The 27,288-nt window shown below is 37.6% G+C and overlaps 1 protein-coding gene and 1 non-coding gene across 5 annotated transcripts in view; both read right to left on the reverse strand.

Moving 5' to 3' along the window:
• ANO4 (anoctamin 4) overlaps positions 1 to 27,288 on the reverse strand; it is a 514,881-nt gene that overhangs the window by 38,008 nt on the left and 449,585 nt on the right. For all 4 annotated transcript variants that reach the window (XM_037846690.1, XM_037846694.1, XM_037846691.1 and 1 more), the window contains one exon: positions 18,191 to 18,251. In XM_037846690.1, coding sequence (XP_037702618.1) covers positions 18,191 to 18,251 — 61 coding nt within the window. The remainder of the gene's footprint in view (positions 1 to 18,190; positions 18,252 to 27,288) is intronic.
• LOC119543565 lies at positions 4,166 to 4,281 on the reverse strand. The gene has a single exon (XR_005218631.1). It is a non-coding gene; the product is annotated as a U5 spliceosomal RNA (small nuclear RNA).

The following is a 27,288-nucleotide window of genomic DNA, read 5'->3' on the forward strand; positions in this document are numbered from 1 at the left end:
AGCATCCTTGAATATCAGAATTTCTGGATAGCCAAACTTCACTAAACAAGGACAATTTTCTGAAAATTTCTAAGCTCTGTGTCAATTGAAAAATTAGAGATTTCATTTAGAATTAAATTAAGCTGGTTGACAAAATGAGGCAGAACAGACTTATTAGAATGATTAAACTCCTGTGATGTGAGAATATGGAAAACTGGGTTACCAACACCTTTGTAATTAATAGAGCCTTTATTTATTTTTTTTCAGAACCATCTATTTTTTTTTTTTTTTTTTTTAATCATCATTTTATTGAGATATATTCACATACCACGCAGTCATACAAAATAAATTGTACTTTCGATTGTTTACAGTACCATTACATAGTTGTACATTCATCACCTAAATCAATCCCTGACACCTTCATTAGCACACACACAAAAATAACAAGAATAATAATTAGAGTGAAAAAGAGCAATTGAAGTAAAAAAGAACACTGGGTACCTTTGTCTGTTTGTTTCCTTCCCCTATTTTTCTACGCATCCATCCATAAACTAGACAAAGTGGTGTTTGGTCCTTATGGCTTTCCCAATCCCATTGTCACCCCTCATAAGCTACATTTTTATACAACTGTCTTCGAGATTCATGGGTTCTGGGTTGTAGTTTGATAGTTTCAGGTATCCACCACCAGCTACCCCAATTCTTTAGAACCTAAAAAGGGTTGTCTAAAGTGTGCATAAGAGTGCCCACCAGAGTGACCTCTCGGCTCCTTTTGGAATCTCTCTGCCACTGAAGCTTATTTCATTTCCTTTCACATCCCCCTTTTGGTCAAGAAGATGTTCTCCGTCCCACGGTGCCAGGTCTACATTCCTCCCTGGGAGTCATATTCCACATTGCCAGGGAGATTCACTCCCCTGGGTGTCTGATCCCACGTAGGGGGGAGGGCAGTGATTTCACCTTTCAAGTTGGCTTAGCCAGAGAGAGAGGGCCACATCTGAGCAACAAAGAGGCATTCAGGAGGAGACTCTTAGGCACAAATACAGGGAGGCCTAGCCTCTCCTTTGCAGCAACCGTCTTCCTAAGGGTAAAACTTATGGTAGAGGGCTCAACCCATCCAACCACCAGTCCCCTATGTCTGTGGTCATGTTAGCAACCATGGAGGTGGGGTAGGCGAATACCCCTGCATTCTCCACAGGCTCCTCAAGGGGGCACTACATCTTTTTTTTTTTTTTTTTCCCTTGTTTGTCTTTTTTCTTTTCTTTTTTTTTTTTTTTTTAACTTTCCCTTCTTTTTTCAAATCACCTGTATGAAAAAAAAAGTTAAAAAGAAAACAAACATACAATAAAAGAGCATTTCAAAGAGACCATAGCAAGGGAGTAAGAAAAAGACAACTAACCTAAGATAACTGCTTAACTTCCAACATGTTCCTACTCCACCCCAAGAAAGTTACATAATATAGCAACATTTCAGTGAACTTGTTCCTACTACAACCATCAGAAATTAACAGACCATAGTCATTTCTGGGCATCCCCAGAACGTTAAATAGCTTATCTGTTCTTCTTGGATTATTGTTCCCCCTTCCTTAATTGCTCTCTACTGCTAGTTCCCCTACATTCTACATTATAAACCATTTGTTTTACATTTTTCAAAGTTCACATTAGTGGTAGCATATAATATTTCTCTTTTTGTGCCTGGCTTATTTCGCTCAGCATTATGTCTTCAAGGTTCATCCATGTTGTCATATGTTTCACCAGATCGTTCCTTCTTACTGCCGCGTAGTATTCCATCGTGTGTATATACCACATTTTATTTATCCACTCATCTGTTGAAGGACATTTGGGTTGTTTCCATCTCTTGGCAATTGTGAATAATGCTGCTATGAACATTGGCGTGCAGATATCTGTTCGTGTCACTGCTTTCCGATCTTCCGGGTATATACCGAGGAGTGCAATCGCTGGATCGAATGGTAGCTCTATATCTAGTTTTCTAAGGAACTGCCAGACTGACTTCCAGAGTGGCTGAACCATTATACAGTCCCACCAACAATGAATAAGAGTTCCAATTTCTCCACATCCCCTCCAGCATTTGTAGTTTCCTGTTTGTTTAATGGCAGCCATTCTAACCGGTGTTAGATGGTATCTCATTGTGGTCTTAATTTGCATCTCTCTAATAGCTAGTGAAGCTGAACATTTTTTCATGTGTTTCTTGGCCATTTGTATTTCCTCTTCAGAGAACTGTCTTTTCATATCTTTTGCCCATTTTATAATTGGGCTGTCTGTACTATTGTCATTGAGTTGTAGGATTTCTTTGTATATGCAAGATATCAGTCTTTTGTCAGATACATGGTTTCCAAAAATTTTTTCCCATTGAGTTGGCTGCCTCTTTACCTTTTGAGAAATTCCTTTGAGGTGCAGAAACTTCTAAGCTTGAGGAGTTCCCATTTATCTATTTTCTCTTTTGTTGCTTGTGCTTTGGGTGTAAAGTCTAGGAAGTGGCCTCCTAATACAAGGTCTTGAAGATGTTTTCCTACATTATCTTCTAGGAGTTTTATGGTACTTTCTTTTATATTGAGATCTTTGGTCCATTTTGAGTTAATTTTTGTGTAGGGGGTGAGGTAGGGGTCCTCTTTCATTCTTTTGGATATGGATATCCAACTCTCCCAGCCCCATTTGTTGAAAAGACCATTATGGCTCAGTTCGGTGACTTTGGGGGCCTTATCAAAGATCAGTCGGCCATAGATCTGAGGGTCTATCTCTGAATTCTCAATTCGATTCCATTGATCTATATGTCTATCTTTGTGCCAGTACCATGCTGTTTTGGCAACTGTGGCTTTATAATAAGCTTCAAAGTCAGGGAGTGTAAGTCCTCCCACTTCGTTTTTCTTTTTTAGAGTGTCTTTAGCAATTCGAGGCATCTTCCCTTTCCAAATAAATTTGATAACTAGCTTTTCCAAGTCTGCAAAGTAGGTTGTTGGAATTTTGATTGGGATTGCATTGAATCTGTAAATGAGTTTGGGTAGAATTGACATCTTAATGACATTTAGCCTTCCTATCCATGAACATGGAATATTTTTCCATCTTTTAAGGTCCCCTTCTATTTCTTTTAGTAGAGTTATGTAGTTTTCTTTGTATAGGTCTTTTACATCTTTGGTTAAGTTGATTCCTAGGTACTTGATTTTTTTAGTTGCTATTGAAAATGGTATCTTTTTCTTGAGTGTCTCTTCAGTTTGTTCATTTCTAGCATATAGAAACATTACTGACTTATGTGCATTAATCTTGTATCCCGCTACTTTGCTAAATTTGTTTATTAGCTCTAGTAGGTGTATCGTTGATTTCTCAGGGTTTTCTAGATATAAGATCATATCATCTGCAAACAATGACAGTTTTACTTCTTCTTTTCCAATTTGGATGCCTTTTATTTCTTTGTCTTGCCGGATTGCCCTGGCTAGCACTTCCAGCACAATGTTGAATAACAGTGGTGACAGCGGGCATCCTTGTCTTGTTCCTGATCTTAGAGGGAAGGCTTTCAGTCTCTCACCATTGAGTACTGTGCTGGCTGTGGGTTTTTCATATATGCTCTTTATCATGTTGAGGAAGTTTCCTTCAATTCCTACCTTTTGAAGTGTTTTTATCAAAAAGGGATGTTGGATTTTGTCAAATGCTTTTTCAGCATCTATTGAGATGATCAATTGATTTTTCCCTTTCGAGTTTTTAATGTGTTGTAATACATTGATTGTTTTTCTGATGTTGAACCATCCTTGCATGCCTGGAATGAACCCCACTTGGTCATGGTGTATGATTTTTTTAATGTGTCTTTGGATTCGATTTGCAAGTATTTTGTTGAGGATTTTTGCATCTATATTCATTAGGGAGATTGGCCGGTAGTTTTCCTTTTTTGTAGCATCTTTGCCTGGTTTTGGTATTAGATTGATGTTAGCTTCATAAAATGAGTTAGGTAGTGTTCCATTTTTTTCAATGTTTTGAAAGAGTTTGAGTAAGATTGGTGTCAGTTCTTTCTGGAAAGTTTGGTAGAATTCCCCTGTGAAGCCATCTGGCCCTGGGCATTTATTTGTGGGAAGATTTTTGATGACTGATTGGATCTCTTTGCTTGTGATGGGTTGGTTGAGGTCTTCTATTTCTTCTCTGGTCAGTCTAGGTTGCAGAACCATCTATTTTTATACTTTATTATTAGCCCTACAGATGCAGGGCCTCAAAACATTGGGTATAAACTCAGAATTGTTTCTCTCCATGGAAATCTTTAGTAAAAGATGAAAGATTTATATGATCTGAAGAGAAACCAGAATATAGAGCCTTTATTTTTAAAAGCAGGGGTAGGTAAGGGCAGAACAGTAAAAACAAAAAACTTAGCAGGTCACATGTATTTGATCAGCAGTGATTTTTTTGTCCTCCAAATTCTTCTCATTACAAATATCTATGTAAAATATATTTTACTATTTTATTGATGGAAGCTATTTTATTGGAGGAAGGGATCTTGTAGCTTCTCTTTTCTCCAAACTCTCTCTTTATTGTCACACTGAAGGCAAAAGTGTTTAAGTCTTTAGGAAACTTTTCCAACAAGTAGGGGGTAGCCGCCCTCCCCACCTAGGGAGATCCGGAGTTATCCTCATTTGGCCAGAGTAATTTTCTACTCAATTCAATTAAAAATATCTACCTGAATGAGTTACTGAGAATTATACAATGATGGAGAGATTGAAAATTAATTAAGAGAGATTCTTGCTGCCCTGAAGGTCACAGCCCAAAGGAGGACTCTGCCTCCATCCCCTTCTCTCTTTCCTTCTCCCTCTCTCTCTCGTACACACACACTCTCTCTCTCTCTCTGAGGGCAACTACAACTAAGGATATCACAGAGACACCCTGGCAGAGAGGATTGGTGGATCTCTCCCTATAGGGTCTTGCTGTTTAGTTAGACTTGGCAGGAGGGAAAAATATATATTTGAAATCAGTTCCATGGGGGAAAAGATCAAACTCCAAATGCCTACTCCAAAGAAGACAAATTACTTTCTTCTTTTCCATTCCTTCTTGCTCTCACATTATCTCTTCATTGGTGGTATTCAGTCATAGAAGACATAATTTAAAAATAAGTAACTAGAAAGACCATATAGAGATACAGTTCAGAATTCTCTGGCATGGGACCTAGATATTCCTGGGTTTGAAATCCAGCTCAGATACAAACTGTGCTACTGTTGGCAAGTCAATTAACTTTTCTAATCCTCAGTTTCCTCATATGCAAAAGGAACGGTGATAATACAGATCTATAATCCCTTATCTGCAATTATAAAATTCAAAATGCTCTGAAAAGTCAGTTTTTTCCTAAGTTTGGTACAAACTCATCTGGTGGTAAGATCTGACCTGAGTGGACATGAAGCTATTTATAGTTTCTGTTTATCCCTATTAAGAGAGAATATTCATGCATTAAAAGCAGCCATATTAATGTATTTAAATACAGGCTCTATCTCCAGACACAATATATGGTATATATATATAACAGGATATTGTATCACCTGGAACTATGATGCTTGATTAAAAAGTACATTTCTTTTATGGATTGATTCTTAACAGACCAGAAATTCCTAAGAGGTCTGTCAAGATTTTCTAGGATATGGAACTCTTTCCACTAGAACTTGGCGTTAAATCCTTCCTTTTTCTCAGCTAAGCATCAGAAGGCTTAAACTTACTATTAGAATTTTCAACTCTTTAGTTTCCAGTCTATCTTTGTATGTTGCTAGTGATTTTTCTAAACCCCAATCTGACCATGTACACCTTGGGGGGGGGGGCGTCTATAGAGCCACATCACCTGGATAAAGTTCACATTATCAGCTCAGGATAAATGTCCCTAAATGACCCTCTCCTGCCCAAGTCTCCATACCCTTACACTCTAGGCTCAAGGCTAAACCATTAGCAGTTTCCTGTATATAAGCTGTTTAACACTTGCTTAGCTTTGTTTACACTGTTTCCTCAGCTTGTATTGTTCTTCCTTATTTGGGTTCATCAGTTCAACTCCTAATCTTGCTTCCAAATTCAGCCATTATGTGTTCTGTAGCCAGTCTTTCTGAACGCTTTCTTTCATGCCGAGTTGTGTACATAACTCTAGGTCAGTACTGATCACAACATTTGGCAGTTAAAGAAACCTGATGGTCTCTACCAATAGCCTGTGAGACTAAGGGCTGTGTCGTGGCTATCTTTATGTCCCACGAGTCTAGCACAGTGGCTGGCACTTATAGAGGCTCAGTAAATGCACAAATGAAATGCTGTCCTGACAACGAAAGCAGTGCGACAGATTGCTCATTTATCAATTACCTAAATCTTCTCACATGCTTGTAAGAAATGAAAATGTTTGAGGAACATATAGCCATATCTTATGAATGCTTCATGCATAGTTGTCAATTAAGTAAATAACAATTTATTAATATAAAAGATTAGAACATTTAAGTTTCTTTTTTGTTCTTCCAATAAAAGTATGGTTCTATTCTAACTATGACTCCCATTATTTGGTTGCATGGACCATGTGGCAGAGTCTATGAATTGTCCTCCAAGATCCATTGTTGCCTTCTTCTCCAGTGAAAGGACTACTGCTGAGCACATGGCTGTCTTTGTGGTACAGTGGCTTAGCCATATCTTAACAAAGACAGACACTTTGCAATAGAGAAAAGAGAGGAAGTTCATGTAGTCACTGAGACAGTGCATGGAGTACGTCATTTCTCTCATAAATCTTAGAGCAACCTCAGGTCACAACACCTAAAACTTTAGTCTTTTTACTATAAGACGGAGATTTGTATACTCTGTCCTCTTTATCTACCCTCACCTCCACCCCACACTACTACCTAATCTACCCATAAAAAAGTTCACTTGGGGTGTTAACAACAAAACCAAACAATCCTCTCATCACATTAGCTGAAACATTAAGAATATGTGAGACTTCTGCCTGGCAGTAAAGGTAGGTCAGGGTTAGTGTGCAGGTAGATTAGTGTTCAAATACCAGGACACTCTTGGTTCAGACTCATTCACAGTTGAGAAGGTTGTCTGTACAGTCCACAAGGGACATGAAAGGAACACAGTATGGAATGTTCTGCAGACCACAATGAATTATCATTTTTTTAAACAGAACAATTATTGCCAACTTCAAATAAGATTAGTAGCAGAGACTGCTATGTTGTTACCTAAACAATTCCTTTTCCTTCTGGGCATTAGATTACATTTCCCAGCCTTTGTTGCAGTTAGATGTGGCCATGAACCAAGTTCTGTCCAATGGAAAGTAAGCAGAAATGATGTTTGTCACTTTCAGACGAAACAGTTAAAAAGTAGGTGTATCATCTCCACCCTCCCTTTCTCCTTTTACTGGCTGAACAGAGAGGACTCTGAGGACCCAGAAGAGAATAGAGCCACAAGATTGAAGGAACCTGGGCGTGTGACTGACCATGTGGAAGGCTGCCAGCCATCGAGAAACACCTAACTAGGCTTTATGTACGTGAATTTTATTGGACCCCAAAGTTTTGTGGTTTGTCTATTATAGCAACTAACTTTACTCATCCTAATTAATATGGGGGTTTTCTGAAAAAAACATAGCCATGGTTAATATTCTACAAATAGGAAGAAATGAAACACTGAGTTACTATCTTTCATCATCTTAACTAAGGTATTTAGAGAATCCTCTACAGGGAAAGCTCCTCTTTCAACTGCACATATTAGGTTCTATGGTAGGATTGAAATGCTTTATCTTTTGTTACCATATAGCAAACATTTATTATGAGTTAGGTAATGTGATTTATTTTCTCAAAAGTTATTAATGGTTGGTAATATCTTCCATCATTCTACGGAGGAGGAATCTGAGGCTCAGAGAAGGTATGTGGCAGGAAAATGACAGAGCTGGGGTTTGGACCTGAGCTGCCTGACTCTAAACCCTGAGGCCATACTCTAAATTCAGGAGCTTCAATTTCTATTGAAACGAGAAGGGCTAAAAAGAAAGACAAAGATATCCTGCTCTCCCAACTGCACAAACACTTTGCAGAAACTAGTTATAATTATAAACATAAAAGGACCACGCCCCAGGGTTATAGGTTCACTACTGTGTGAGCCTGGCGTTTACTCTTTATCCTTTCCCAAGATCTATATTCTTCTTTCTGGTGCCTGGAAAAGCCTGCAGTTATTCCCAAAGTTGTCAGGGGTACCATGTTACCAATTTTTGCCCTGTGAGAACAAAATAGGTTTTGAAAGCCCCAAGGTTCTTTATCTTGAAAATGTTCACTCTAGTGGTCCTGAGGAGAATTATTTCTAATGCTAGAAAATAATTATAAAAGCATTTTTCTTCTTATTGTTGAAAAATTAAGGGGCTAAAAGGTCCTAAAGTCTAACTTCTTTCCTTAACTTGCCAAAAGATTATGTTCCACTTGTTTGTATGTGAAGCAAGAACTGAGCTGTAACCTGCAGTAAAATGGGCAGTACATATAAAAGGGAAAAAGATTTTTAGTTTGGCATGGTCACCTACGGTGCTGATGACTCAAAGCATTTTCAGAAACCAGGTCAAGATGATTCTCTTATTTCCTAGGAAAGCAGAATGATGTACTTAACATTTTTCTCCCAATATTACTTTCCTTCCTTTTTTTTCTCTTCTTTTTTAAGTGAAACTAAAAATACTAACAGATTTTATTTTTCAGTCCTTTATAACTTTCTGAGAATGTTTATTTGGAAAGGGTACACAGGAGTTACAATGATGTGCTTCCCAAGAACTTAGAAATAAGAGGAATATCACTTTTTGAGAACTTAACTTGTAAAATATGCACATAATAAATAAGCTTATCTAGGAGACTGAAACTCAAATGTTGAAAAGGCCAGGTCAGTACATAACCAAGTAGAAGAAGCTTTAATACAGAGTGGTGGGGATTGGGACAAATTGGAGAGTGTGTGCAGCATATGAACTGGTGGGTGTTCCTTAGCTCCTATTGACTTCTCTGTGGCCAGACTTTATAATTTTTCAAAAGAAGCAAATGTCTCTTGAAAGGCAAAATCACTCCTGGTTGAGAACCATTTCGCTAATGTGTTGAAAGGAAAAAAAGAAAAAAAAGAAAAAACCTGCCTTCCCAGAGGTCTGCAACCAGCAACAATATCTTTCAAAAATTAAAGTGAAATACATATTTTTAAACCAAAAAAGGTGAAAAAACTTATTACCAGCTGACCTGCATCATAAGAAACTTTAAAGGAAGTTCTTTGGGCAGAAGGAAGTGATACCAGATGGAAATCTAGATCAACAAAAGGTAAGAAGAGTACTTAAAATAATAAACACGTGAGTAAGTGTAAAATATTTCTTCTCATTTTCAATCTCTTTCATAGATAATTGCCTGCTTAAAGCTAAAGTAATAATAATAAATTGTGAGATTTATAACATGTATAGAAGAAAAGGATGTTAACAATGATAGAAGTAAAATATATGACAAAATAGTAGTAAAATATATGATAACAATAGTACTGAGGCAAGAAAGGAGGAAGGATAAGTACACCATCTTAAAGTTCTTATACTACATGTGAAGTAGCATCATATTTATTGAAGGTAGGCTGTGATAAGGCAAAGATGTATATTATAAATCCTTGAACACCTCTTTAAGATAAAAACAAAATGACAGCTAATCGGGCAGCAGTGGAGATAAAATCAACTCATGAAAATATCCAATTATTCCAAAAGAAGACAGGAAAAGAGGGAAAATGCAACAGAGATAAATGGGACACATATAAAGCAAATAACAAGATGGTAGTTTTAAACCAAAAATACTGATAATTACCTTAAATGTACATGGTATAAACATCTCAATGAAAAGGCAGAGATTGATGAATTGGATTATAAAAAAGACCTTACTATTATCTGTCTGCAAGAAACCTTTAAATGATAAAGCACAGATAAGTTAAAGGTAAAAATCCTTAAAAGATTTTGGCAAAGTGAATATAGCAATATATAAAAAAATACTACATTATGATTAAATGGGATTTTTCCAAGGTATTGTAGTATATAAAAATTTTCAATTTAATTAATATATTAACCATTTAAAAAATTATCTTGGTTAATGCAGAAAAGACATGATAAAATTCAATATCCATTCATGATACAAACTCTCATCCCCTAGAAATAGAAGGAAAATTCTTCAAACTGATAAAGGGAATTTATAAAAACCTACAGCTATCTATTCTCCTAACATTAATGGTGAAAGATTAAACACTTTCCTCCCAAGACTGGGAAAAAGGCAAGGATATCTGATCTTTTCAGGTCTATTAAACATTGTTCTGGAAGTCCCGGTAAGTGCAATATGGCAAGAAAAAGAAATAAAACCCATACTTATTGGAAATCAAGAAACAAAACTGTCTTTATTTGTAAATATTATAATTGCCTATGTTGAAAGATCCTCAAGAACCTACAGAAAAAGCAGTAAAATAAATAAGTGAGTTTAGAAAGGTCACAGAACAAAAGTTAATATACAAAATTCTATTTCTGTAAAGTAGAAATGAACAATTGGAACTTGAAATTACAGAAATAATATTATTTATAAAAACATCAAAAATATTGAACATGTAGTGACAAAATTGACAAAATATATGCAAAGCCTGTATATTGAAAATGACGGAATATTGCTTAGAGAAATTACAGAAGACCTAAATAAATGGAGCTAAATGATGTTCATGGATAGGAATATTTGATACTGTTAAGTTTTCAATTTTCTCCAAATTGATTTATTGTTCCAACTCAATCTAAAATATCAGCAAGTTTTGTAGAAATTGACAAGCTGATTCCAAAATTTATATAGACATATAAAGGACTTAAAATAGTTAAATTTTTTTTTTAAAAAGAAGAATAAGATTTCAAGGCTTATTATCATGCTTTAATAAACAAGATAGTGTGTTACTGTTATAAAAGTAGGCATTAAATCATAGAGATTAAAAATTCAAGATATAGACCCATACATATATGGCCAATTGATTTTCAACAAAAAAAAAATCACAAGAAAATTCAAGGGGATAGGATGATATTTTCAACAAATGGCACTGAAACAGTTGAATATCCATAAGCAAAGAAATGGATCTGACTCTACCTTACTCCATATATAAAAAATCAACCTGAAATAGATTTAAATAGAAGAACTAAAACTATAAACTTTATAGAAGAAAACATAGAAGAAAATCTTAGGGACCTTGAATTAGCCAAAGATTTCTTAAATAAAGCACAAAAATCATGGAGTATAAAAGAGTAGAAATTTTTAAAATTGGCATATATAAGAAGACACCACCAAGAAAATAAAAATGCAAGCCATAAACTGACAAAACTATTTGCAAACATATCTCTGATAAAAACTACCTAGAGTATATAAAGAACTCTGTTAACTTAAAAATAAGAAGCAATTCAATAGCAAATGGGCAAAAGATTTGAACAAACATTTCACCAAAGAAGATGTAGAAATTGCAAATAAGGCCACAAAAAAATGCTTCCTATCATTAGTCTTAAGGGAAATGGAAATTAAAACTACAATGAGATAATACTATACACACTCTAGAATGACTAAATTTAAAAAGACTGATCATTCCAAGTGTTTGTAAGGACATGGAGCACCTGAAACTCTAATATATTGCTGATGGGAATGCAAAATGGTACAGCCACTTTGGAAAAATTTTCTCATATAGTTTAACATATACTTACCATATGGTCCAGCCATGCCAATCCTAGTTATCTACCCAAGAGAAACTGAAATACATATTCCTACAAAGATGAGAATGTCCAAAGAAATTGAGAACAGCCAACAATTCCAAGGTGTATTCATAGCCAAAAACTGGATTGAATCCAACGTCCATTGTTTTAGTCTCTCAGTGATAAAACAAATAACCATATGGTGGGTTGACTTAAACAACGGGTATTTATTGGCTCACGGTTTGGGGGCTAAGAGAAGTCCAAAATCTAGGTATCACCAAAGTGATGCTTTCTCCCTGAAGACTTGTGTTCTGGGGTTGGCTGCCGGTGATCTTTGGTCCTTAAGCTTTGCTGTCACATGGCAATGAACATGGTGGCATCTTCCTTTTCTCTTGGGTTCCATTGGCTTCCTGCTTCTTGCTTCTCCCTGTAGGTTCTCTTCTCTGTCCAATTTCCTTTCCTTATAAGGACTTCAGGAATATTGGATTAAGGCCCACCCTCATTCAGTTTACGCACACTTAATAACATCTTCAAAGGTCCTGTTTACAAGTGGGTTCACACCCAGGGGTCCAGAAGTTGGGACCTGAATCTGCCTTTTGTGGGGGACATGATTCAACCCCCAACATTCATTAACTGGTGAACAGATAAGCAAATTGTTTCTTCTAAAAAGGAACAAACCACTGATATATGCATGAACATAAATGAATCTCAACGGCCTTAAGCTAAGTGACAGAAGCCAGACACAAAAGATTACATATCGAATGAGTCCATTAACGTGATATTCTAGAACAGTTGAAACTACAGTGATAGAAGATTTGAGGTTGCAAGAGGGATGACTGCTAAGGCATGAGGAAACATTTTAGAGGATGAAAGTTTTATATTGTGATTATGGTGATGGCTACATAACTATATACATATGACAAAACCTGTCTGATTGTACACTTAAAATTGGGTGGATTTTATTGCATGTAAATTTTACTTCCAATAAAGATGTCAAAAAACTTCCCACAATTCCACCATCCAGACCAAAGCACCATATATTAGAGAAATTTATTTATGTTTTCATTTGTATTTAATATACTTAACGTCATACTTTATAAGTAGTATATCTTAATCTAAAAAAAAATTTTAATCCAAGCTTTGTGTGATGATAGTCTTTGAAAGTCTGTCATATAATAACTGCTTATAATTTCCTTAGCCAGTCTTCTGTTGTTGGGTATTTAGGTGGTTTCCAACTTTTGTCTACTATAAATAACCAAAGCAAGGAGATTATTTATGTATAAGGTTTTAATTTTGTCATTTAGATCTTTCCTGAAGCCCAATTCTACTTACTACCTTGAGTGAATACTGAAACAGCTTCCTAAGTGGTCTCTCTGCTGCATTTTGGTCCCCATTTTCACCCCTTCCTTCCTTGCTGCTAAAGTTACTTCCCCAAGAAACTGATGATGTCTCCCAGCTTATAACTTCTGTGGGCTTTCTTGCTCTCTACAGGATGAAGCTGTTTTCTCAGTGTGGCATTCATGACCTGTGATCAGTAGAGCTCAGCCGTCAGAATGCACCTTCTGTCCCTATCACCCTGAACGTCCAACCCTTCCTTCTTGGGCCTGTCCGACACTCTTCTCACCCTCACTCCTTTGCCTGGCCGATTTATGACTTTGTTGCAATATCTTCGCTTGGGTGAATTTTTTTCTGCTTTTCCTTTTCACCTCAGGAAGTTGACTTCATGGACCTGCATTGTCCCACTGTAAACTGGACTTGACACCCTATATTATAATTGTCAACTCTGTCTTAATACACTATGAGATTTTTGAGAGCAGAGATCACATTTTATTCACTTTTTGTACACCCAGTAACAGTATGTACTCTGCTGAGTCAATAAAATTCTTAATTGATACATCCTATAGAATGTGTGTGATATGGTGGACACATTTTGGAATAACTCTAGAATTAGGCAGAACAGCTTTGCCTTAAAATCCAGATTTGTCCACTTATCAGCTGTGCTAGGTGATCTCTGGTAAGTTGTAAAATCTTGATGAAGTGTCATGTGAATGCCCCTATATACATGGTGAGCATTTAGTAAAAGCTTTTCCTTTTTATTTTTTTTTTTGGAATATAAACACCCACCATTTTTGTTGGACAAATAGATAAGTTTATAAAAATAAAATTAGCATAAATATCTGGAAACAAAATGCTGATTATTATACAATTTATTTTAAAAATTAAGACATATTTTAGTCACCAATAACTGACAGGACCATATGCAGAATCTTTTGCATTTAAATAACCAGTCTTGTCATTTTGGTTAAAGAGCTCGGAGACCCATGCTTTGTTTGTTTACTGGGAATAATTTAATTCTTGGCAACGCTGAAAGGGAAGAAAAAGGGGGAGAGGGAGGAAAAAATGAAAACAGAAATGAAGAACAGAGCAAAAATAATCTGCCTCCTGACAGGTCCCTGCCAACATTCAGCTCCCTAATAACTGTTTTCATTTTTCTCCCTAGGGAAAGAAGCTAATTTAGTCCATAATTGTTCTGCCTCTGGAATCTCTCTGAACAAAAACGGATGTTGAGGAAGGACTCACACCTTGGTTCAAGCCCAGGGCTTTAGGCTCAGGACACACCTGGAGGGCCCCCAGGTGGCACTGCTATCATTCGCCTGTGAACACAAAGCCAGCGGAGTCTGTCAAGGTTTCCAACCCAACACAAAGGCTGTCCCCAGCTGCTACAAACTGGACCCAAATGAAGACTTACTGTTTCTCTGGTGAACACACAAAGCAAAAGGCAATAAAACAAACACATAAAGCCTGTCCCTTTGAAGGTCTTACAAACCACTTATATCAGTTCTATCATCTCCATATCTACCAATTTCCCAAAAACAGACCATATTTGTTTTCTTAAATGTCGTAACTTGTCAATCATAGCAGATGATTCCAAGACCGTTAAATGGAGCTCCATTGGTACTGACATGCTTTTACAGTACATCACATTCTCAAAACGGTTTAAATGAAGCTCAGGGTGGGTGTGACGGTCCTTTATTTTAAAGTTTGGATCCGAAGCAAAAGCAAGCCTACTCGTGATTCTTCCTGGTCCCCACTTCTACCAGTCTGCCTCCCTCCCACCCTCTGCATCTTTCAGTCAGTTCCTGCTGGCTGTGTGTGTCTTTCCCCATGTCCCAATCCACGTGCTGGAGAATAACAATCTGGGTGTCCCTGCCTGTCCCTGTTTGGGCAGAACCTCAGGCCTTCTCCAAGGTCATGTACCAACCCGTGGTTTGTCTGATTTGTGGTCAAATGCCCACTGGCTGAGAGGGGCTTGAGTCACAGGATTCAAAACACGTCCCTTCAACAGAGCTGTGGTGGGTGAGCCGATTTTCCTTTGAAGGGCTCTAGGTAGGGAAGATGCAGTATATCCAGTAAAAACCTCCTCAAGAGAACAAGGCTTTATACTCCCACTTGATCTTAGTGGTAGAGTGTAGGAACTAAGATTGCCCAGTTTAATTCCTGCTTTTGCCACTTTTGGGGTACTGACTCACTTTCCTGATCTATAAGATGGGGATAATAATAGTAACTTCCTCAAAGTTTGCTATAAAGATGAAATGAGATGATATATGTAAAATGCTTAGGACAGTGGCTAGCACATGACCTTCAGTCAATGTTAGCTATTAGTATAACTGTTATTATTATTCTAGATGAATGTAGAAGGCATGTTCCTATCTACAAAGACACACCTGGGTTAAGTAGTTCTTTTTCTCAAACTAGCACATTTCTATGAACAATACAACTTATTTAAGCAATAAATTGTCATCTAAGATAAAGCAATTCAGAAGGAGAATTATTCTGGACTTGCCTTGCCTGGAGTGGCCTTAAAATGTTCACTTGTGCCCCAAAGTTATTACAGAACATCTATCAGATTCTTACTGAGTACATGCCAAGGCGAAGGCTGTGAAATCTCCAACCCACCCCTTGCAACCTCAGAAGCTTCTCAACTCCATGCTTCAGGCAACCACCAATCAGTTGAAGTTGGCAGGGTGATAAAATAAAACTATTTGTCATCCTCAGCATAAGACATTCCAAACTTGCAAGAAGAATGCAATCCCCTTTATCATGGCGTTATTGGGGAATGTGACAACCTCTGCTTTCTAGTCAAATGTCATTACACCAGAACTGTGCTTCTGTACAGTCTCAGGAGGTAAACAGTGAAAAAAGGAACCATTATTTCAGCCAAAGTATATCTGACATTGGTGAAATACTGAATTGGATAAGGGAATTTTGTGTTTTAATTCTTTCAGACTACCAGGATACTCTTCTCTATACAGAAGCATTAACTCATTAAGTGGTAGACTCATCACCCAAGGCACAGCTTCTCAATGGGTATGCTAGAAATGGGTTGTAGGTCTGCAAGGGATAATGATCCCCTGCGCCCTTGGGGTGCCTGAGGGTATAGTGTTTGGGGCCTTATCCTTAGGCAGTGAGCAGGCTCCTCCATGTACATCAGTATCTGTGCAAATATTATTATTGATTTGTACACATATATTTGCAAACACATATCATTTTTGTGTGTGCCATGACTTGAAAAAGTTTGGAAACCACTGGTTTAAGAAATGACACTCTAACAAGGTCCCCTCATTTGCAACCACAGCAAAGTTTAAGCTCGGGACAGCTTAAACCTGATCATGGTAACTGACAAAAATAGGTCTTAGAAAAACCAGATACACACTCTTGATCTTTCAGCTCACTCTATGTCTAAAATTCTGTTGTGGTTAGCTTCCTTTCTTTGCAAGGGACAGAGATGCACTAAGTGTAGCTCAAATAATGAGGCCTTTTTCAAAGTCCCAGCAAGGGAGGCAAGAATTCCACGGGAATCAAAGACTAGGCCTATTCAGAGACAGGATGTGGAAGCTCAGCAGACTGAGAGATTTAGGCACAAGAGCCCCCAAGCCTTCACTCTAGTGTTCCACTAACAACATAACTTATCTACATTCTTGCTTTGCTTCTCTTGAGGATTGTCTTGCATCTTCTTCCACTATCACTTGGTTTCAGCACCCTCCATTCTATATCTTTTCCAGCAGTTGTTTGCTTCTGTTTCTTCCTAGGTTCTGATTTCTCCTAACTTCAGCCTACTCATGATTCTTCCAGGTCCCACTTCTACCAATCTCTCTTCCTCCTGCCCTCTGTGCATCTTTCAATGTCAGTTCCTGCTAGCTGCGTGTGTCTCTCCACGTCTCAACCCACATTCTGGAGAATAGCAATCTGGGTGTCCCTGCCTGTCCCTGTTTGGGCAGAACCTCAGGCCTTCTCCAGGGTCACGAACCAACCTATGGTTTGTCTGATATTGGGTCAAATGCCCACTGGCTGAATGAAGCTAGAGTCACAGGATTCAAAACATGTCCCTTCAACAGTGTTGTAGTGGGTGAGACAAATTTCCTTTGAAAGGGCTCTAGGTGGGGAAGATGCAATATATCCAGCAAAAACCTCCTCAAAAGAACAAGGCTTTATACTTCAACTTATCAAAAAGACCATTTATACATATTAATTGTCTCATAAAAATTTTTTTGGTAATTTCCTCCTCTTTATTCTTATCTCTTTTCTTCCATCCATCTTTTACCCTTCTCTTTTACTTCCATTCATCCATCTGTCCATCCATCCATCTATCCGTCCATCCATCCATCCAAGAAATATGTATTGAACCTCTCTGCTTCCTAAAGAAATGAATGAGGTCCCCATGATAATGGTCCTTGAAGACCATAAATCTATTAGGGGAGATAAATTGTGTATGCAAGTAATTACAAGTGCCTGAGAATGACATAAACAAATGCTATGGAAGTTCAAAGGAGGAAGACATCTTCTGGCTGCAGCAGATGGCATTTCAGCAGGTCTCTGGAAGATAGGGAAGACTACAATTCTTGTTCCAGACATAAGGAACAACACTAGCCTAAGTCTAGACTTGTGACATCAAAATTCAGATTTTGGCATTTTAAGTTATAGACGAAATGCAAAATCAGTGTAAAAAATCCAAACCATGTTGAAAATAAATAGCACAAAAAGTTTTTCTCTCATCATTTGTACCACAAACAAAAAATATTTGTCTTCCACAAATCCTCCTCTCCAAAGGTAACCACCACTGTTTAATATGAAAAATAAATAAATAAATAAATAAAAGCCAGAAGTGGATATTCACACATTAGCAGATGGAAAGTTTCAATTCACAATGGAAAGTCCCATATATGCTGAGGTGGTTATCCAGGTCTCATCATAACATTGTATATTGCTAAAAACGTTATTTTTTACTACAATAGAAGGTGAATCTTACTCAAATAATGGAGTGCCAATTAAATTTTTGCAAGCTTAAACATTAGAGAAATCAGGCTTGTTTGTTCTTTACTATATTACTTTTAAAATAAACCAAATAAATTATTTACCAGCTTACCTCTGGTAGGAAAATCAACTCAATTTCCTCACACGTCTCCCTCACATAACCAAAGTCAGACTTCTATTATACAGCATACGTGAGGGAAACTCAAGTTATATGGATACTCACCCCAGACTGCCATGAAAACGGCAAAGAAGACAGTGGCTCCATTGTCGAAAAGGTGGGTTACCTGAGGACAATAGGAATTACAGTAAGCTAATTTTTTTATAGCCAATATTTTTTTTTTTTTTCATTTTTATTGAGATTGTTCAGATACCATACAATTATCCAAAGATCCAAAGTGTACAATCACTTGCCCCTGGGTACCCTCATACAGCTGTGCATCCATCACACTTAATTTTTGTTCAATTTTTAGAAACTTTTCATTACTCCAGACAAGAAATAAAGTGAAAGATGAAAAAAGAAAAAAAGAAAAGGAAACTCTAATCCTCCCCTATCCCTAACCAACCCCCCTCAGTTGTTGACTCCTAGTATTGATATAGTACGTTTGTTACTGTTTACGAAAAAATGTTGAAATACTACTAACTGTAGTATATAGTTTGTAATAGGTATATAGTTCTTTCCTATATGCCCCTCTATTATTAACTTCTAATTGTATTGTCATACATTTGTTCTGGTTCATGAAGTGATTTCTAGTATTTGTACAGTTGATCATGAACATTACCCACCATTAAGAATCAGACAATACCACCAATGTCAAGTGTCTAACATGCCTCCCCTATCCCCCCCTCTTATCTGCATTTACCTTAGTATATCACCTTTGTTACATTAAAGGAAGCATAATACAATGATTCTATTAGTTACAGTCTCTAGTTTATGCTGATTGCATCCCTCCCCCAATGCCTCCCCATTTTTAACACCTTGCAAGGTTGACATTTGCTTGTTCTCCCTTGTAAAAGAACATATTTGTACATTTTATCACTATTGTTGAATACTCTAGATTTCACCAAGTTACACAGTCCCAGTCATTATCTTTCCTCCTTTCTTGTGGTGTCTCACGTGCTCCCCATCTTCCTCTCTCAACTGTATTCATAGTTACCTTTGTTCAGTGTACTTACATTGTTGTGCTACCATCTCCCAAAATTGTGTTCCAAACCACACACTCCTGTCTTCTATCACCCTGTAGTGCTCCCTTTAGTATTTCCTGTAGGGCAGGTATCTTGTTCACAAAGTCTCTCATTGTCTGTTTGTCAGAAAATATTTTGAGCTCTCCCTCATATTTGAAGGACAGCTTTGCTGGATACAGGATTCTTGGTTGGTGGTTCTTCTCTTTCAGTATCTTAAACATATCACACCACTTCCTTCTTGCCTCCATGGTTTCTACTGAGAGATCCGCACATAGTCTTATTAAGCTTCCTTTGTATGTAATGGATTGCTTTTCTCTTGCTGCTTTCAGGATTCTCTCTTTGTCTTTGACATTTGATAATCTGATTATTAAGTGTCTTGGCGTAGGCCTATTCATATCTCTTCTGTTTGGAGTACGCTGCGCTTCTTGGATCTGTAATTTTATGTCTTTCTTAAGAGATGGGAAATTTTCATTAATTATTTCCTCTATTATTGTATAGCCAATATTTTAATACACATCTTTTTCAAGTTCTGTAAAAACAGCTGTGGTGATACGAGATTTTCATGGTTCCTTTGGGGATACTAGTTTTGAACCATAATTAAAGGGGGTATTCCTCTAACTGTGAAGTAATTCAGATGTGGAAGAGAGAATTTGTTTCCTTTTTTGTGGCTATGACCTAGTTGAATGTTTACTGCCAAGAATTTCCTTTTGTGCACTATAAAGACTTTTATACATGTACATTTGTATATGGTATAATTATATTTGAGACCAAGAAGTTATTATTATTGTTGCTAATTTAAAGGTTTCTGACTTCCCAAGCACTGATTTTAATGTTCATTTATTTACTTTGAAAACATGGCTATTTTGTTTGTATAGCTTTGAGCAAATATTTTCTGGGCTGCCCTGTGGATTTCAGCATATAAAGGAGAGAGAGAGCAGAACCATTAACAAAATGCACTTCCACCTTTATTTGAGCCTCAGGTAATCACTATATTTACCTGCTATGCATAAAACAAAGACAGGTAACAAATACCTTGTCATTAGAATTCTATTGCAGACAACACAGCAGGAAACAAAAATATCTATTCAAAACTGCTAACCTCATTTCTACCTCCAGTATAAATCACGCTAACTTCCATGCCATATTGAAATGATGGTTGCTACATTCCCATAAAACATAACTTTGGGTAGGGGGTATTTTATAGCTCTCTATAAAATATGCTTTACTATCCCTTGGAAAATGTGCCAAGTACAAACAGGAATTTTCCTATCATATCAAAGTGTGAAGTATTTCAGATTCTTCCAAAAGTTTGTCTCTTTTTTTCCTTGAACGTAGGAGAGATGGGCAGCATATTTTTTGTCTCTGAAGAGAGACAAAACCCTAAAGCCTCTTTATTTTATATGCAGAAGGAGTGTTAAGTTGTATATTAGGAGCTGGGAACTTAGCATCAAATCAAGTCTGAAAGCTCCAGTGTTACCTGGTTGGTCTGTGCTATCAGGGTGTTTACTGGGAGTCAGTGGAAGTTGTAGCCTGCAACATGAGTGTAGATTCTGGAATGGATTGTGGTTGTCATTGTTTTTGGATGTCCAGATCATCTTTCCTCCATTCTCCTCCAGGCAACAGATCTATCTCCTGCTGGTCAATAGGGAGCACATGACTCAAAAAGGACCAATCAGGGTCCTTCCCTGAGACTGATACGCAAACATTTGGAGAGAGACAATTTTCTGCTGCAGTTATTTGGGAATAATGAATCAGGAAGGGTGAGTTCATAGGGATTTCTCAGTTCCTAAGCCCCTATTAAGCTCACTAAATGGTGAGTGAGCATACTCTAATGGCTCCCACTGCCAAAATCAACCCTCAAGAAGCAAGACAGTAAATTCCAGGAACTAAGAAAACACAAAAGCACACAATCCAAAAGATCCTGAGAAACCCTGGGTAGACTGAAGGCTGCCTTGACCTGGTGTGTGTTTGTGTGTGTGTGTGTTTGTGTGTGTGTGGTGTGTGTGTGAGATGGTGGTGGTGGTGGTGGTGTGGGGAGAATTAGGCGGTGGTTTCTGAGCAGAGAAAGAGCACAGATGGGAGAAAAACTTAAGTTCTACTCTAGTCACTCCCTCAAATGGTCATTGGACAATTATAGCTTCCCTTCCTCAGAAACCAGCCACAGCAGCCCAAACCACGGGTGCTGGTGTTGTCAGGGTAACACCAGGGACACTGAAATTCCCGCTGGGTTAAGGAGTCGATGACGCTGATTGGTGCAATTCCCCTGTGCCCAGGCCCTCTTAAACCCCCACGGCTGGTAGACCACCATTGCAGGAGAGTGCCTCCTCCCGATTCTGCTTTGTTCTAAGTGGTTTTAAGAATGAAACTGAGCGAAAAAGTCATCTGGTGCAGGGGTAGCCATCGTACTCCCCTCTCCTTAAACTCTCCAGGACTAACAGACTAGAGTCTTGTTCTGGTCTCTCCCCAAAGTGGCTGATACCTCCAGGGAATAGGCACCTGCCGGCCAGAATGACGGAACATCTGGAGAAGACATCTACCTCCAAAAAAAAAACTCCAAACTATGCAACGTACACCTCTGAAATAGACATTTTGTAATAGCAGACCAAGAATTTTAAATAAACATAAGAATATACTTAAGGACATAAAAGCAGGAAGATGTAAGCCTGGAACTGTTGCAGCCAGTAGCCCCCTTTTCCCGTGGTGTGAAGAGAACCTGTCTACAAAATAATCACATAGACAGGTGGGCAGAGAGAGATCTGGGGGCCTGGAGGACCACTTCTAGGCCCTGAGGCCCTTGAGCTCAGATAATATGAGCTACCCCAGTTTCTTTTCCAGTGAAAAGAGTCAATGAGACCCTTTCTGCTTAAGCCAGTTTGAGATGAGTTTCCGATATCTGCCAATGCAAGGGGTGGGGACAAATAAGCCCTGATCAACAGAATAGTCGGTGACTGCACTGGATCTGCCCCTGATTTGATCCAATATTCTTGTGCTTCCACAGTCTGATCAGCCTTAGTTGATCAGTTCTGAATCAACTTGAATCTTGAATCAATCTGAATCTTCCAGGGGAAGAATTCTTTGATCCAGGAGGACTGCTGTGTAACCTGGCAAGAAAATGCTACTGAAACTCAATCAACTGTTCACTGCCTGCCCTCAATCTTGAGCACTACAGAAAATGTTTGTTTATTTATTTATTTATTTTTAATTTACTGAGCAGGCAGTACCTCATAAACATGATACTCTGAAGTGAAAGCAGCAGTAGAATTGTGGTAATTTTGCTTCCCTCGTAAACTTGAGGCAGAGCTCAACTGTAGTTGCCCCAGCAGCCCATGCAGTGAGGAGTCTTGTGGAAGGAACATGGAGTCTGGTTGTGGAAAGTGACGACCTCCCGACTTGATTAAAGAGCTGTGCAATAACCTTTCAAGTACCTGAGTGTGTGTGTAACTTATTGGGTGGCCAAGCCTGGCAAAGCTATTGGAATGAATACCTGATTCTTCTTTTAAATGTTAAAATAAAGACTTTTGCATAGAAAAAAATAATGCTGAAATTAGTTCAGCATTTCTAATAAATTGCTTCTAAGGAAAACCCTGTATAATTTCAATTTTGTCATTTTGACGCTTTTTCGCTTTCATTTTACTAAGTTGCTAGGTAAGAACCAAATCTTAAATCCAGAATCTAAAACTCTTGTCGGTCAGTATGGCTGAATGGTAAAGAAGATGTGCTCTGCAGCCAGATAAACTTGGCCCAGCTGCCTTCTGGTGTGTGACTATGGATGAGTTATTTTTACCTTTTTGAGTCTGTTTCCTTATCTGTAAAATGGGAATAAGAACATCTACCTTGAAGTTGTTGTGAGAACTACAAATAATAAATGCATTTTGCCTAGTTATTATTATAGCTATACACTAGCTATTATAATTATTATTGTTCTAGTTCTTATGTTAGGTAGGATAACTACCCAAAGAAGTCCTATAAAATCCAAGCATTCTAAACTATTCATGAAGATCCTTTTAAGGAATTATTGTGAATCTCCTAAAAAGAGAACTTCACTCCAAGCAAATCTTTCCATGTAAAAAACAAACAAACAAAAACACTAAAACCGGAAAACAGAGAAATGGGCTTCTAACATTCCCAAAAAGCAGGATTTTTGAAGCTGAGGCATTTAGGCTCAATTCAAGATCTTTAAACAGAATTATATTACTGACACTCTTCCAATCCTCACCAAGTCCTCATCAACTTGGGTCTATCTGTATGTTCTCCAAAGACAGAGGGCATTTTGTATTTTTTGATCTCTTGCAGTACATTCCAAGAGCCCAAATCTTTCTAAAATCACAGCTGACTGTTGCAGTTCAGGATCCTCCCACACACACTGGCCATCTGCAGGGCTAATTACATTATGGATAAGGCAGGCTTATGAGCTGCCTATCAAAATGTTCTCATTTAAAACAAACAGATCTTTGCAATGCCAAAAGAGTAATTCGATAAATCCAAGCTGCAGCGAGTATAGAGATACAACAAAATCAGCCAACCCTTTTTTAAAAAATTTTATTGAGATTGTTCACATACCACACAATTTATCCAAAGATCCAAAGTGCACAATCAATTGCCCATGGTACCATCATACAACTGTGCATCCATCACCACAATTAATTTTTTTCCAATTTTTAGAACATTTTCATTACTCCAGAAAAAAAATTAAGACAAAAAAGAAAACTCAGTTCCTCCCCTACCCCTAACCAACCCCCCTCCATTATTGACTCATAGTATTGGTACAGTACATTTGTCACTGTTGATGAAAGAATGTTAAAATTCTGTTAAATGTAGTACATAGTCTGCAATAGGTATATTTTTTCCCTGTATACCCCTCTAATATTAGTTTCTAGATACAGTGTCATACATTTGTTCTAGTTCATGAGAGAGATTTCTAATATTTGTACAAGTAATCATGGACATTGTCCACCACAAGATTCACTGTTTTATACATTCCCCTCTTTTATCAACTTTCCTTCTGGTGACATACGTGACTCTGAGCTTACCCTTTCCACCACATTCACACACCATTCAGCTCTGCTAGTTATTCTCACAATAATGTGCTATTGTCACTTCTTTCCACTTCCAAACACTTAGGTTCAACCTATTTGAACATTCTACTCATAATAAGCAACTGCTCCCCATTCTCTAGCCTCGTTCTATATCCTGTTAATTTATGTTTCATGTCTATGTGTTTATATATTATAATTAGTTCATATCAGTGAGACCATGCAATATTTGTCCTTATGCATCTGACTTATTTCACTCAATGTAGTGCCCTCAAGGTTTCTTCATCAAACATTTTTTTTTTAAGATGGTTTTGTTCACCCACCATACTTTCCATCCTAAGTAAACAATCAATGGTTCCCTGTATAGTTACATTTTTAAGTATTCACCACCATCACTACTATCTATATAAGGACATCTCCATTTCTTCCACAAAGAAGGAGGAAGAGTCAAAGAAGGTAGAGAGAAAAAATAGAAAGAAAAAGAAAGAAAGAAAAAAAAAAACACGACAGCTAAGAAGCAACAAAAGGAAATACAGGATTAAACTAAAGTAGAATAAGAGTCAGACAATATCACCAATGCCAAGAGTCCCACACCCCTCCCTTATGTCCCTCTCTTAAAGGCAGTTAGCTTTGGTATACTGCCTCTGTTAAACTAAAGGAAGCATAATACAAAGTTTTTGTTAACTATAGTCTCTAGTTTGCATTGATTGTATTTTTTCCCCCAATAACATCCTATTTTTAACACCTTGGAAGGTTGACACTCATTTGTTCTCCTTCATGTAAAAACGTATCTGTACATCTTATCACAATTGTTGAGCACTCTAGGTTTCCCTGAGTTACACAGTCCCAGTCTTTATCTTTCCTCTTTTCTTCTGGTGTCCCACATGCTCCTAACCTTCCTCTTTCAACCATACTCAAAGCCATCTTTGTTCAGTGTACTTACATTGCTGTGCTACCATCACCCAAAATTGTGTTCCAAACCTCTCACTCCCATCTTTTCCTATCTGTTTGTACTGCTCCCTTTAGTATTTCCTATAGCACAGGTATCTTGGTCACAAATTCTCTCATTGTCTGTTTGTCAGAGAATATTTTAAACTCTCCCTCATATTTGAAGGACAGTTTTGCCAAATATAGGGTTTTTGGTTGGTAGTTTTTCTCTTTCAGTATCTTCAATATATCACACCACTTCCTTCGCACCTCCACGGTTTCTACTCAGAAATCTGCACATAGTCTTATCAAGCTTCCTTTGTATGTATGGATCGCTTTTCTCTTGCTGCTTTCAGGATTCTCTCTCTCTGTCTCTGTCTCTCTCTCTCTCTTTTTTAAATTGAGATTGTTCAGATACCATACAACTATTCAAAGATCCAAAGTGTACAATCAATTGCCCACGGCACCACCATACAGCTGTGCATCCATCAACACATTTTTTTTTTCAATTTTTAGAACATTTTCACTACTCCAGAAAAGAAACAAAGCCAAAAAAAAAAGGAAACTCACATCCTCCCATATCCCTAACCACGTCCCCCCCTCCATTATTGATTCATAGTTTTGGTACAGTACATTTGTTACTGTTGATGAAAGAATGTTAAAATACTACTAACTGTAGCGTATAGTTTGCAATAGGTATATATTTTTTCCCTATATGCTTCTCTATTATTAACCTCTGGTTTTAGTGACATACATTTGTTCATGAGAGAGATTTCTAATATTTGTATAGTTAATCACGGACATTGTCCACCACAAGATTCACTGTTTTATACATTCCCATCTTTTATCCTCCAACTTTCCTTCTGGTGACATGCGTGACTCTGAGCTTACCCTTTCCACCAGCTTCACACACTTTTTAGCACTGTTATTCTCATGACATGCTACCATCACCCCTGTCCATTTCCAAATATTTAAGTTCACCCTAGTTGAACATTCTGTTCATAATAAGCAATTGCTCCCCATTCTTTAGTCTCATTCTATATTCTGGTAACTTACATTTCATGTCTATGAGTTTACATCATTATAATTAGTTCATATCAGTGAGACCCTGCAATATTTGCCTTTATGTGTCTTATTTCACTCAATATAGTGCCCTCAAGGTTTCTTCATCAACCCATTTCTTTTAAGATGGTTTTGTTCAAACACTATACATTCCGTCCTAAGTAAACAATCGTTGCATCCCCATATAGTCATGTATTTATGTATTGAGCACCATCGCCACTCTATATAAGGACATTTCTTCCACAAAGACAGAGCAAGAGTCAAAGAAGGCAGAGATGCAAAAGAAAAAGGCAAGAGAAAGAGGGGAAAACAAACAAACAAACAAACAAAAAAACTTGATAGCTAGAAGGTGACAAAAGGAAAGATAGCATTAAGCTAAAGTAGAATAAAGAGTCAGACAGCATCACCAATGCCAGGAGTCCCATACCCTTCCCCTATTCCCCACCCCCACCCCCATATGCATTTAGCTTTGGCATATTGCTTTTGTTACATTAAAGGAAGCATAATAGAATGTTTCTGTTAATTCTAGCCTCTAGTTTGCATTGATTGTATTTCCCCCCCAATCCCACCCTATTTTTAACACCTTGCAATGTTGACGTTCATTTGTTCTACCTCATGTAAAAACATATTTGTACCTTTTATTACAATCGTTGAGCACTCTAGGTTTCCCTGAGTTACACAGTCCCAGTGTTTATCGTTTGTCTTTTGTTCTGGTGTCTCACATGATCCCAGCCTTCCTCTTTCAACCATGTTCACAGTCATCTTTGTTCAGTGTACTTACATTGCTGTGCTACTACCTCCCAAAATTGTGTTCCAAATCTCTCACTCCTGTCTTTTCCTTTCTGTCTGCAGTGCTTCCTTTAGTGTTTCCTGTAGAGCAGGTTTCTTGTTCACAAACTTGGTCATTGTCTGTTTGTCAGAGAATATTTTAAGCTTTCCCTCATATCTGAAGGATAGTTTTGCCAGATATAGGATTCTTGGTTGGTGGTTTTTCTCTTTCAGTATCTTAAATATATCACCCTACTTCCTTCTTGCCTCCATGGTTTCTATTGAGAAATCCACACATAGTCTTATCAAGCTTCCTTTGTATGTGATAGATCGTTTCTCTCTTGCTGCT

Source organism: Choloepus didactylus, chromosome 8, assembly GCF_015220235.1.
Source record: "Choloepus didactylus isolate mChoDid1 chromosome 8, mChoDid1.pri, whole genome shotgun sequence".
NCBI classification, from domain to species: Eukaryota; Metazoa; Chordata; class Mammalia; order Pilosa; family Megalonychidae; genus Choloepus; species Choloepus didactylus.